The following is a 13,864-nucleotide window of genomic DNA, read 5'->3' as shown; positions in this document are numbered from 1 at the left end:
TAACATTAATACATATTTTATTTTATTTTATTGTTACAAATCAATATACACTCGCCATTACAGATTTGCTCCAATGCGACGGGTGTACGTTAACGAAATACAGAATACATAAACAATCAGAAATCAGAAATACAGTAATACATACATATACAATCAGAATATATAGCATATAACAATTAATCAGAAATAATAATCATAGAGACATCTATGGATTATTTTTAGATTTCTTTTGTATACAATTTTTTATACATATTATAAATACGAAATTATAGAGATGTCTATAGAGATATCTATAGATTTCAGATTACTGTGTATAATTATTACAAATTATACACAGGCAGATTTTGTGACAGCAGGATTAGATCTAATACCAATTTTCAGGAACCGTTTCAGCAATGATCAGATAAAATTGGCAAACTCTGATAGAGAAACGATCAATTTGGAGTCACAAAACCCCCAAATCTAACCAGCAGTGGCGAGGACTCGAACCTTTGACCTCAATGGTGCTAAATATATACGCTACCACTAAGCCAAACTGCTGGCTATGTGTATATACCAACTGTTCGGCATGTGCCACATCATTATACATAATTATAATCATTTATATTAATATCCTACACATATATAGAGAAAATATGTATATATTGATTTGAAATTCTTATTTAATTCTACAAACAGCATTCTTCATACAACCCAACGGGAACGGGAACGGGAATTGCATGCCTTCTTCGGGAATTGTATACCTTCTTCTTGAATTGCAACGCATGCTGGATTCAGTTAGTTAGAATATAAAATTTTCACTATGAAATTTTTAAAAAAATCAATATGAACCATTTCACCTACATATATAATATTATACACACACACATGTAAAAAGGAGTATTGATAATTCTGCCATTATATTACATTTTGACTTCAAAACCCCCACAGAAACCTAGCGACAATGTTATCTTATAATATTGTAGATATTGTCCGTAATGTTTTATAAGCCCAAGCATACATATGTATGTACATATATGTAGTGTAAGTGTAAGTAGTGCTCGCTGACTGTGATTAGGCGAGATTAGTCTCGCGTGACCCATTCAAACGGGGAGGCTGTACGATTCGCTCGCATGACACACGCCACGCGTAGCTCTTCCTTTCATTGTTCTTGGAGGAATACAGGGTCTGACTGGATATCCGGTCTTGGGAAAGGCTGGTGGTATGAGGTCACGGGGGACTCATTTTTTACCGGCGGCCACCAACGACCACCCCCTCAGCCCCTACCTATTTCCGGAATGAAATATTTTCGGGCTGCTCAACCCGCACAGCTTCATTATCAATCTTGTCCAGTAGAGGCGGCCGCCGTTATCCAGCGGACACTTCTAAAATAAACCGACGCGTAAATCATAAATATATATATACATATGTATGTACATACATACATACTCGTATATATACATATACATACATGTGTTTGTAAATATTAGGGTTCATCAAAAGGCAGAAAATTTTGGAATTAGGAAACGGCCAGAGCTGGAGAAGACGATGTGTATCATGAGGAATTCGTAAAAAAATATACATATTATTATTATTATTATTATTTTACATACATATTTTTACATACATATATACAAATATACCAGGAAGGCTTAACAGGTAAAACCCCAAATGCGCCTTCCTGGTCCACATAATTATTACAAAGATACATGTAAATTTAAACAATATCTGACATCTATGGTCAGATATTACCAACATCGTATTAATACGATAAATAACTTTCATGTAACAATACGAATTTTATATTCGATAAACAACCACAGAGACATCTATGGTGAGCAATATGGCGAAACCTAAGATATAACAATAACTAAAGGTTCGCAACAGAAAATTGGGAAGGAAACTCCAATTTTACAGGAATCGTTTCAATGAAAATCAGAAAAATTGGCAAATTCTGATAAGAAACGATCAACCTTGACAAACCAAGGTCTGGCTAATAGCGAGACATCAAGTACGAGATAATTCAACATTCACCACTAGACCACGCTACTGGTTGCTAATTTGTTGGTAATAATTTGTTTCTAATTTGTTGCGATAAATGGCAACCATTGATCTATCAACAGCATAGATCAATGGTTGCCATTTAATGCTTTCAATTGTGTAGTCACGGGTTCTATCATGTATGCTGGTAGCCAGACCTTGAATTTCAGATCAATCTTTTCCTATCGGAGTTTGCCAATTTATCTGATTTCATTGAAACGGTTCCTACAAATTGGCAACCATGTCAAAAATTCAAGCTATTCTGAATCTCGATTTTCGCTAATTTGAAAATGCTACAAATAATTGTTCATTGGCCGAGAGGACATTTGGGCGAATGAAATTTTTAAATGTGTAAATTTATCAAAAATATCAAATGTTAATGATAAATTCGGACAATTTTCCATTTGGCAAGAGTCTACGTACGATAAATACAGGCCATATTTTATTTCATGTAAATTTTAAGAATTATTTTTGATCTGAGCAAACAGAATAATTTGTGTCGTTACAACAAAATAAACATTAAAATTTTAATAAACAAATCGTAAATTGAAATATTTGCAAGTGAGATTCGTTTTATAAGTACATAGTTAAATATCACCTCAATTTATATATTTGTAAATAAAAATTTGAGCAATGAATGTTCCAGATTATATGTGCTTTTTTGATTTTACTACGGAAGACTATGTATGTACTTCTTTGAGATGTTGCACTTCTGGTAAATTTGAGGATTATTTGTATGAAATGAATTTTGAAGTATTCTTAAATTCTTTATAAATATGATATGGGTGAAAAGGGCAATAAATAGTCTTAAGTAATTACACTGTTCCACACGAAAAATGGTTCAGAGACGAGATATGACTTTTCTTATAGATCTATGCCCAGTAAACACGAATCTGGTAATAATCTAATAATCTGGAATCTGACTATAGATTCCAATATTCCTGTTCAAAATGAATATTGGAATCTATAGTCAGGTATTTTATCTTTCATTTGTAGTACTTTTCAGCTTTCAAATCTCTCTAAGTAGTCGTCCAGTTCAAATCAAAAGTCGAAATTACGTATTTTCACTTGGGATTTTTTTCCACTGTTAATACTATTTTATATTGAGTATTTTCTGTTGAAACATGTTTAATAAGATAGTGTTCTAGCCACATTATTTTTTGTTTTCGTTTAAAAGGGTTAATTGGAAGTGTGTTGAATTTTAAATCGGTAAAATTGCGAGTTAACATCTCTTACTATTAGTTACTCGTATTAACACGAATCTGAATTGAACTAATAGGTATAATATATTAAATTGTCTTTATATGAGAATTAAATAAAATTCCACTTAGAAAAATCATATTTCGACTATTCTTCACAAATTCTATTGATAACTTGCTTACCTCGATAAAATAAACGAATTTTTCTTATTCTCCACAAAAATAGTATAGAACAAGTATATATGTAAGTTCACTGACTGTACTATTGCAATTGGTCATAAAAGCCTTATTATCATAATAACAACTATGTAGTAAGAATTACTAATTATTTTACCAACGTACATGTACATGTACATAACGTGGAGTTTGGTGAGAAGTAACTGCAAAATTTAGTTCAATAGTTAATTTACAAGATTGACAGGTAGACGAAAATTGGTAGGCACCCCCTGACATCACACGGTGACAGCTTAAGATTTCGACCGGTTTGAAATAGGTCGACATTATCCCGGTTTATGGATATACATAGGTTAGGAAGGGCGAGTTATTGTGATCGATATTGGACCCTTTTGTTGGCGGTTATTATTGGGAGGTCGTAATAACGGCGAAAACCGCGTGATAAACGCCCCACAATTTTCCGGACCCGTTGTCATCGCGATCCGTCTTCCGAGGACCGGAGAAGATATCCTTTTTATCGACCGCAAATAGTGCGTATCCTTTGGCCATCGAATGTCCTTTACGCGCGTGTTTATTGGACAAATTTGCACCGATATGTGAGGGGATGTCGTGAGTGAAGTCTCGCACTCGCCGCTTAATGATCGTTTTCTTTCCGCTCTTTCGTATATCGCCACATATGTATATATGTATGTATATATACAATGCTATGATATAAAGGATGTTGTTTAGCTGAATTCGGATTTTGGTACAATTATTTATTTCCTATACACACCATGTGGGGCTCACTTAATTTGGAATCTAAATATTTTCTTTTATATTTGTTTATCTTTTTTGTTTCACTACAGCTTTATTTTCATATTTTTATTCTATATGTGAGCCATTAAAATAAAAAATAAAAAAAAATTGTAAATAATTTTCAAACGCATATAATATACATACATACAGAGATTCGATTCAATTGTGATGACGATTAATACGAGAATTATTTTTGTAAAAAAAATACATTTAAATGGTAAAAAAAAATAAAAGAAAATCGAAAAAAGGAAGCAATTCAATATAACCATACAAATCTTAGCTCCATATAAACTCACAGTTTACAAACGAGTCTAAGAATCAATATTGAAAATCGTTATGCTGAAAATAGAGCTTTCCACACTTTAAATTTATTTAGCGTTTATTTTTCAGTTATTTTTTAAATGGTTTTTTTGATAAATAAAATATTCAAATTTCCAATTTGTCAAATGAAGAAAATATGAGAGAGGTTTTTGATATACGGAATAGTGAATGACGACGAGACCGTCACGAAACTGCAATGCTGAACATTAGACAAAACAAAATTAAGATAATGGGGAAGGCATCTCATCGTCTCATATTTCTTCTTTTCCTTCTCATTTCCCCATTTTATGCAGTATGTGTAATGAAAAATGCATTTCGCAAAAATGCACAGTTGATTTTTATTATTAATTTAAAATACCAAATTTGTGATACTTAATTGAATTCCGTAGAATGCATATCAAAAACACAAACAAAAAAATAATAGGTATCCAATTAAATATTCAAGCTAAGCGGACGTCACGCAAGGTCTTTAAAAGCTCTTCAAATCTGACGTTTATTATATTGTATATTTATATACTCAATGCGTCCGTTACTGTCTGATCTGACGAGAATATATGGGTCGAAGTGAAAAACAAGTGATTTTTTTTTATCTAAAGAGTTTCCGCTCAATACGCTTTGACCCGCATTATATATCAAGTGAACCCTTAAAGTAATCCAAGGGTAGTTTCGTAACCCGTACCGAAAACCGAGTTGAACTATGTACAAATTGATCCAAATTCGGCCGTGAATGACTCGAACGTTGATAAATATATTATTTCTCATTGAAGGGTCAGTTTTGCTTTTGTATTGAGACAAAGTAAGTTTTGTATCGGAATGTCCTGTAATTTGGTATAAATTCCTATGCAAGCGAGCGCTACTTGAACTTCATCTATTATTCCGCCTTCAATTGGAGACTGTCACAGGCGTTGGACGTTACGTATCTTTTAGATTTTTCCTAGGTGGCTTTGCGGTCGTTGAGATTCACCTGCACACTTCTATCCCCCTCAACCGCCTCTCCCATCTCCCATATACCCACGAGAGTCCTCTCTGAGGTGTGAGGTGACCGTTGGAGGCCCCACCTGTGATTTATAAGGGTCGGCCAGGCTGTTTGTATGCCTTTTATGGCGGCCTCACTTAAGTGAATAAGATAACGAAACTATTCGTGGTATATACATAGGTACAGAGAGTGAAGGTGCTTTCAACGAAACTCAAAGTACCACCCTGCCTCCCACTCTTGACGATATATAAATATATTTCTCGAGAAATCCAACACTGAATTATTATTATTTTTTTATCTTTCACTTGCAACGGAATGTCTACCATATACAATATTGAATTATTTTATATTTATATAGTCTTAATACAAAGTGCTACTTTTTTTCTTTGTTGAAGGTTTCCTGAAAACCAGACCGAGTAATCGTCCTGGAAGTACCGGTGGGAATTTAGCTTTACGTGACTTGGCTTGTGCCCTAAGATGGGCAAGACATAATCTGCAGTCTTTCGGTGGGGACCCTTCACGTCTCACGCTTTTGGGACACGGTGTTGGAGCAGCGCTTGCCAATCTTCTACTTTTCACGACCGAAGCTAAAGGTATGCGTAATTCTGATGTTAATTTGAAATACTTTTTAGATAAGTCACCGACCCGAAAAATTGTGCGGCTTTGAAATTTCAAGAAAATTTTTCGATTCGTAATATGTATGTTGTAGAAATTAGTCGCAATACTACAATTTGATGTAATCACATTTGGACTTTTTAGTTATGAATAGTCAACGTATTTGTATTGTATTCTATCAATGGTTATTTAAAAAAAATCGTCAAATTCATATAACTGACGTCATGTCCGAACATCTTACCGAATCCGACTTACCGTGCGACTTTATTACCGCGAGGACATCTTATAATGCACCCTTTTTACCGTGCGCATTTTTCATTGGTAGTCATTAAAATCAAGATGAAAAAAAAAATGGAGGAAGGGATGAAAAAAAATAAAGTCTATTACATACATATTAGTTCGTCAATTTTCACGGCGTCAACACGTTCCGATAATTTATTTTATTTTATTTGGTTTAATTTAATTTAAACATATGTACCAGGAAAGCCTTACTGGAAAACCGAATGTGCCTTCCTGGCCAATTGCATTTTCATCGATTAAAATAGTTTGTGGTGTAAATTTAATTTTTTTTTCATTTAAGAACACATTTTCTATAGTTAAAAGTTTATTTTATAATTGTTCATATAATTTTACATAAATACGTAAAAAAAAAAATCGATTTTATTGTTTAATATCGGTTATATTCTAATATGTAATTGATTAAAAAATACTTTTTTTCGTGACTTGGACCACTTTTGTAATTATGGGCACATATATGTATATTATTTTTGACTGAAAAATCTTCAAAGATCTAAAGCAAATTGTGCTTAGATAAGATGTGTTTATACCTGAAGGGTATAGATATATTGCTGTAATCACCAAGACTCTTCAATAGCGCATTAACAATATTCGATTGAAATGTAAATTTTTATTTTATTGTTGACATTTTCAGTATTATCAAATGATTGCTAATATTGAATTTGATAGATTTATAATTCACGTAGAATTAACGTGTATTTGTCGATACAGGTCTGTTCCACCGTTTGGTTCTATTGAGCGGCGGCGCGCTAAGTCCATGGGCTTTGGTCCACGACCCCGACAATTTGAGATCAGCAGTTGCCGAGCAATTAAACTGTGATCTGGCCGACGACGACGAAGACTTGGCGCCTTGTCTGAAGGGAAAGCCCCTGGAAGCGATTCTGGACGTGCGGATAGAGGCGGCCAAGTTCATGTCGCTGTGGGGACCACACAACCCCATCGAGCCTGGACTTGCAGAACCACTCCCCTTAATGGAATCGACCGGAGATAACTTCGTCACATGTGATATAATGTTAGGTGTTGCCACCACTGAGAGTTATTACGACTTTAGTGCCACCGATATTCAATACGGTTTCGAGGAGGACTACAGAAACAGAGTGTTGAGGACTTTTGTGCGGAACGCTTACGTGTATCATTTGAACGAAATATACGCGGCCATACGGAACGAGTACACCGACTGGGATAAGCCGATACAGCATCCTATAAATATCAGAGATTCCACTATGGAAGCTTTGAGCGACGGTCATACGGCCGCACCGTTGCTCAAGGTGGCTCACCTCCACGCTAGAAGAGGTGCCACTACTTATTTCTTCCACTTTGCTTACCAGACGAAGGAGAGTGACTATCCTCAGGTATGTTCTAACAAAATCGATTAAATATTCTTAAGAATGGAATTTGACATGTTTTGAATTCTTTGATAGAGGTTGGGCAGTGTCAGAGGGGAGCCGGTGGGTTACATTTTGGGGTTTCCCCTAGTTGGAGGATTGCCATACTTCCCGGCCAACTTCACCAGGCAAGATGCGGCCATATCTGAGGCGTTGCTCACCATGGTGGTGAACTTTGTGAAGATAGGAGATCCAAACGGCAGAAGGGGTGATCCAGCCCCACCCCAGTACACTGACTATGGCAGGGAAAGGGCTCGTTATAAGGACATCACTTGGGCGCCCTACGATATCGCTTCACAACAGTACTTATCCCTAGGTAACTAACTTTTCGCCATCGATTTTGAAACAAGTCGAATATGAATTAATTTGAATATTTTATGATCGAACGCAGAGAGTTGTTTATTTTGTACAAAACGGTATGAATTCGAATCGAATTTGTAGCGTTTGGGAATATTGAGATGTATCTACGGTTGTACCGGTTTGATGAAGCGAATTATTAAATTATTGATTTTATGCTATATTATTTATATACAGTAACACACCAGCGAACTTTCCGTATTATTTAATGTTTATATACACATTTATATGTCCATATATATTTCATAAGGTGATTTTGTCATAGAAATAATGTGCGTATTTTATTGCCATTGTAAAATACGATATTTCTAATATTACATTTGTTGATTTTGAAAAATCAAAACGTGAATAATTGAGGAATGTTTTTTTATAGTTTTATCAAGCAGTATAGATCGGTAGTTTCGTTATGCTAACCAATAATAGGTCCCGAGTTTGAGCCTGGTTTAACCTTGATTGAAAATAATTAATTTAGTTAAATAGTATTTTTGCAGTACTGCTGGTCAGAATTGGATTTTCTTTGACTCCAAGTCGATCGTTTACTATCATAGTTTACCAATTTATGTAACCCCATTTTTGGAACGGTTCCTAATCAAATTGGTAACGAAAATACCTACTATTTGTTACGGTAAGGGCTACCAATTGGTCAAATATTTGAATAGTTAAATTTTTATATAATCCCAATATATTATGCTTAAAGTTTTAGAAAGGTCAAAATATTATTAAAATTTTAATATAATCCTAATCTAATATTTATACAAAATATAGAAATAAATGTACTGTAGATTGAAGAGAGGAGATTGAAATAAAAAAAAATCGTATTATTAGTATTCGAATATTCAGAATACTAAATTTGAATATAATTTTAAATTTATAATCTATGTATAAATCTACATACGTAAATACGAGTTTAAAACTATATCTGTCACTTTTAGGCAACCAGTTATGGCACTATGGTAAAATATAAATTTATTTTAAAATAAATATAAAAGCATTCTTTATAACAATATGAATTTTCTATAAAGTTCGACAAATATAACATTCGATTGATTTGTACATAAATATGTATGTACCTACATGTGTGATTTAAGATTCAGGCATAACTATATTGTTAACAATATCTTGGTAAGCAATTGAAAAGTGGTCAAAAACTAAATGCACCACTTTTTGCAAACTGCATACATGTCTAATACAGGGGTGGTTCGTGACTCTTTAACTTACATAAAAGTGGAGCATGAGGGGACTAAAGCCTTTGAAAATGAATATATTAATACAATTTTAGCAACATTATATGCAAAGGAAAATCACTTTTTAACCAATTCTCGACTTTGTTAATTATATGTTCTGAAAAACCAAAAAGTTTTAGTGAAAAAATTGACAGTTTCAGTATTATATATGTAACTTGAAAAATATAGTTGAAATTTTGAAAAACGTTGACGGTTTTTTTGAATTGTATAAGTAATAGACATTATTATCTATATTAAGTTAATTTTTTTGAATTGTACATATGTATATAGTAGTTTATTCTGCCCGAAAGATACTCTTGCGCAGCCAATTAAAAATTACCTTCTGTATACAGAAATACGGATTTTCTCTATGCCTCAAATAGCACATAAATTGAAGCTGGTGACCACGAGATCACGGCAGATAAGCGACTGTCTCGAATTGAATTTATTTGTCCTGCTCACCAAGCAAAAGTTAACAAGAAACACATATTACTTATTTTCAAATGTGATTTTTAATGAAGCTTTCAAATCATCTCGTGCTTGCGTGAGCTGAAATGTCAAGCGTTCTACAAACATTCGTCGCATATTCTTGATGTATTTTATTGCATAAGTTTTAACGACTGCTAATTAAGGTGGTTCTCATCAAAAATTTCGAGTTAACGATGTACTTTTGCGCATAAGAGTATGTTCTGCATATACGAGCGCCACGTCGTAAAAAGTATGAAAAATAGCTTACGGATTTTCTGCATTTTGATGGCCCGAAGAAGTTTAACAAAAAACAAACTTTTAACCAAATACAAGCAATGGAGATAAGAAAAATGCGCGGTCCGCCTAATTCAATAAGCCTTTACGGCGTGTCGGACGGGAATGTGGTTTTCCATAGCGAAGCCATTTTTCATTTTCAATTCGTCCATCCAAAGTTTTAATAAAATCTTGGCTTTGACTTGAAACATTCTCCCCGTACCGACCAACTCTGGGTAATATTCCTGGAAAATGCGAAAAATTTTTCCGCAATATTGAAAGTTTAGTGTGCGACACATGTTCTAATGGACTGTTTTACAATGTAAAACATGTTTCAAGTTAACTCGCACAATACTTGTTAAAATAAAAAAGTAAAAAAATATATGTGACGTACATATTTTAAAATAATAAGTATTCATTCGTATTGTTAATTCAATTCCCTTTTCAAATTATATGTACGGTTGCTTCATTTAAAATTAATTTTATACTTAATCTAATTATGTATATAACACGCAGACAAAACGCACGACTGTAATGGTATGATCCCAGTATTAAGATAAAGAGTCGCACAATATTACGAAGAAAATGTACGAAAATTCTAATTGAAATATATATTGTTGTCTTTTTGGACGGTCTGCTTACTTCGTACTAGTACAATTTATATATTTGAGTATTAAAAAAAATATCAACAGTGAAAGATTGTGTTTAAAATTTGCAATATTTTCTTTACCAATTTATCTAACTCCATTTTTGGAACGGTTCCTTGTCAAATTGGTAACCAAACTACCTACTATTTGTTACCACAAGGGCTACTACCAATTGCTCGAATATTTGAATAGTTAAATTTTAATATAATCCCAATATATTATGCATAGAATCAAGATATCAAATAGAATTAAATGTACTGTAGATTGAAATTAAAAAAAAATCGTATTAATACATAGTATCTATTTGAATATTCAGAGTACTAAATTTGAATATAATTTCAAATTTATAATCTATGTATAAATCTACATAAATAAATACGAGTTTAAAATGATATGTTTCACTTCGAAGCATCCAGTTATGGCACTATGGTAAAATATAAATTTATTTTAAATAAATATAAAAGCATTCTTTATAACAATATGAATTTTGTGTTTCAAATTTGCAATATTGACTTTGAATATATGTACATATGTATATATATGTACGTAGGTATGATGGAAAAGCATATATGTACATATGTCTGACAAAAGGATTATTTGCATTCAAAATATGCCTCATAGTAGACGTGGAATAAATCATTTTTATTTTAAAATTAAATACTCTTATATGAATAAATGTATTTGTACCTAAATGAATCTTTTTATGAGTATAATAATAAATATTCGAAGTAATACGTTTGTTTAGTGACTTTTGGAGTATATCGCTTATGTAAAAGTATAGTTTTTTAATTAAAATTTTGATTTTCTACATATAAAATGAATAAAATCAATCAAAATTTGTAAGTAGAATATAAAAGTGTTTTGAAACTGCCCGAAGCGTTGAGTTAAAATAATAAAATCTTTTGTTCTCGTTTGATTCGGGTAAATATTTACTTGCGCGCTCCATTCCTTCGTCTCTGTTTCAATTCTGTCCATTTGAGCGTGAATCTCAACCTTTTTTTCTCAGTGTATTTGTCGTATTTGGCTCTCTTGACTTTTTCTCTCTCCCCTTCCATCGTTTGCGAATTCCCCAGTGAAACTTGACAAAAGTTTACGGTTTCGAAACCCACCCCGCGAAAATGTAAACGCGGCCGTTACACAGACCATAAATCTGTTCGGTTCAGTTGGCTCAGCCTCACCTGTCGATGTTTTCAGGCCCCATCTTGATTTATGAATTCGAGCCTCTGCATTCTAAGGTGCTTGCCCTCATTGCGATGTTCGTTTCTTCATCTTCTTTATGGCGATTTAGGTGGCGAAAAATTGGCGCCAATGTCAGCGTCTTTCATATGACGATAACTTTTGCTAGTTTACATACACACGTTTTTTTTTGTTTGTAGATTCGGTATCGAGAAAATTGTCAACAATCTCATTCGTATAGTTGTGAACGATCGGAAATCTCTCGAGCGTGTAACGTTGCTCATTCTGAACAATCAATTACTAATGGCGGAAATGCTTGTTCGAGCGATTTCTTAGCTTTTATGTATAAAATGTCTTGACTTGGAGGCAGTAAAAATACATATGGATGGATTTTGGGTACAATATAAACTGTGTAAAAATATTGCCACCTTATTTTTTGTTATTTTACATCTTCTATACTGACAATATGTAGGTACATCATAATCATAAAATTCAAAAACACCAAGATCATAAAATTCAAAAACATCAAGATCATAAAATTTTTGATAGTATTGAACTCCATAAATTTCATTCACTCAATATCGGTGTCCGTGACGAGACAGAATGTTAAATGACAGAAAACGCAAATATCGGAAGGCAAAGATCGAAAATCGAAAGATCTTAAGTCGAAAGTTCAAAAAAAAATGGTGCATGGTAAACGTTACATACTCACGTACATACTCACTTAATTTGCGCCAGCAGGATACAACAGGAACAAGAGGAACAGGCTTTTCCTCCCGTATTAATGTGCGCGTGCAGAATACGGGAGGAAGAGCATGTCCTCTTGTTCCTGTTGTATCCTGCTCGCGCAAATTAAGTGAGTATGTACGTGAGTATGTACCGTTTACCATGCACCATTTTTTTTTGATCTTTCGACTTAAGATCTTTCGATTTTCGATCTTTGCCTTCCGATATTTGCGTTTTCTGTCATTTAACATTCTGTTTCGTCACATAGACCCACTTTTAACATTGCATTCGAGTAGTAAGTAGTGCAGATTTTGATTGAGTGTTTTGATATAATGTGTATTTTATTTAAAATTAACGAGCCTCAAACAAAAAAAAGTTACATTTTTATTGTTGTGTAAATGAATCGAAACATTTCTTTGTTTCTACAGAAGTGCCTTTTGTAAATCTCATTGTTATTCAGAGGGAAAGTGGAAAATTTACATTGATTAAAAGGGAAATTATTTATTGTTTATAGCTTAAATGTTCTCGTTGCGAACTGTATTTTTCGCAAATCGCAACGGGGAGAATTTACAACGATTAAAAAACATAAATTGATGCAAACACAAAGGCCGAGGAAATGGGCAGAACGCGAACAGATCTGCCGTACAATGGCGATTAATTATAAGCGCTTGATTTATCTTATTGCTTTTGTTCAAATTCCTTATACTTCTGACGATGGAGACGAGCTATTAAATCTTTTCCTAGTTATCAACAATGGGGGCGTAAGCTTCGGTCTGCGATAACGACTCGAAAAATCCTAATATTTCACCTGTCGTCCAATTTAACATGTAAATGAAATTGCCCATTGAACATTTCGATTTATTGTGTTCAATAGCCGCCAAACCGAAGATGAAGAGTCATTACAGAGGACATAAGATGGCTTTATGGCTGAATTTGATTCCACAACTTCATCAACCGGGTGCTACGGACGTTTCTATGCGCCATCATCACTTCCGAGAAAGAGATCCTCATTTCTATACGGGTGAGTTCAATTCAATGGATTATGGATTAACGTCGATTCCCGGTAGTTATTTCAATATAATTGTGTAATACCATGAATTTCTGTAGAATAATTTAAGCAATTAGTGACAAAGCACATCAAAGGGCCTTTAAAATGAAAAGGCTTATACGTATTATATGTACATATGTTATATCAACTTACATAATTATGTAG

At 33.5% G+C, this 13,864-nt stretch overlaps 1 protein-coding gene across 1 annotated transcript in view; it reads left to right on the top strand.

Annotated features, from left to right (window-relative positions):
* The window catches only part of LOC143921633 (neuroligin-1-like), an 86,350-nt gene that overhangs the window by 23,599 nt on the left and 48,887 nt on the right, over positions 1–13,864 (top strand). Inside the window, exons 4-7 of the mRNA XM_077444986.1 lie at positions 5,880–6,077; positions 7,108–7,748; positions 7,818–8,097; positions 13,526–13,672. Of these exons, the coding sequence (XP_077301112.1) occupies positions 5,880–6,077; positions 7,108–7,748; positions 7,818–8,097; positions 13,526–13,672 (1,266 nt within the window). The remainder of the gene's footprint in view (positions 1–5,879; positions 6,078–7,107; positions 7,749–7,817; positions 8,098–13,525; positions 13,673–13,864) is intronic.

Source organism: Arctopsyche grandis, chromosome 13 (assembly GCF_051622035.1).
Source record: "Arctopsyche grandis isolate Sample6627 chromosome 13, ASM5162203v2, whole genome shotgun sequence".
NCBI lineage: Eukaryota > Metazoa > Arthropoda > Insecta > Trichoptera > Hydropsychidae > Arctopsyche > Arctopsyche grandis.
The sequence above is the reverse complement of the archived record's forward strand: the minus strand, read 5'-3'. Positions and strand labels throughout refer to the sequence as shown.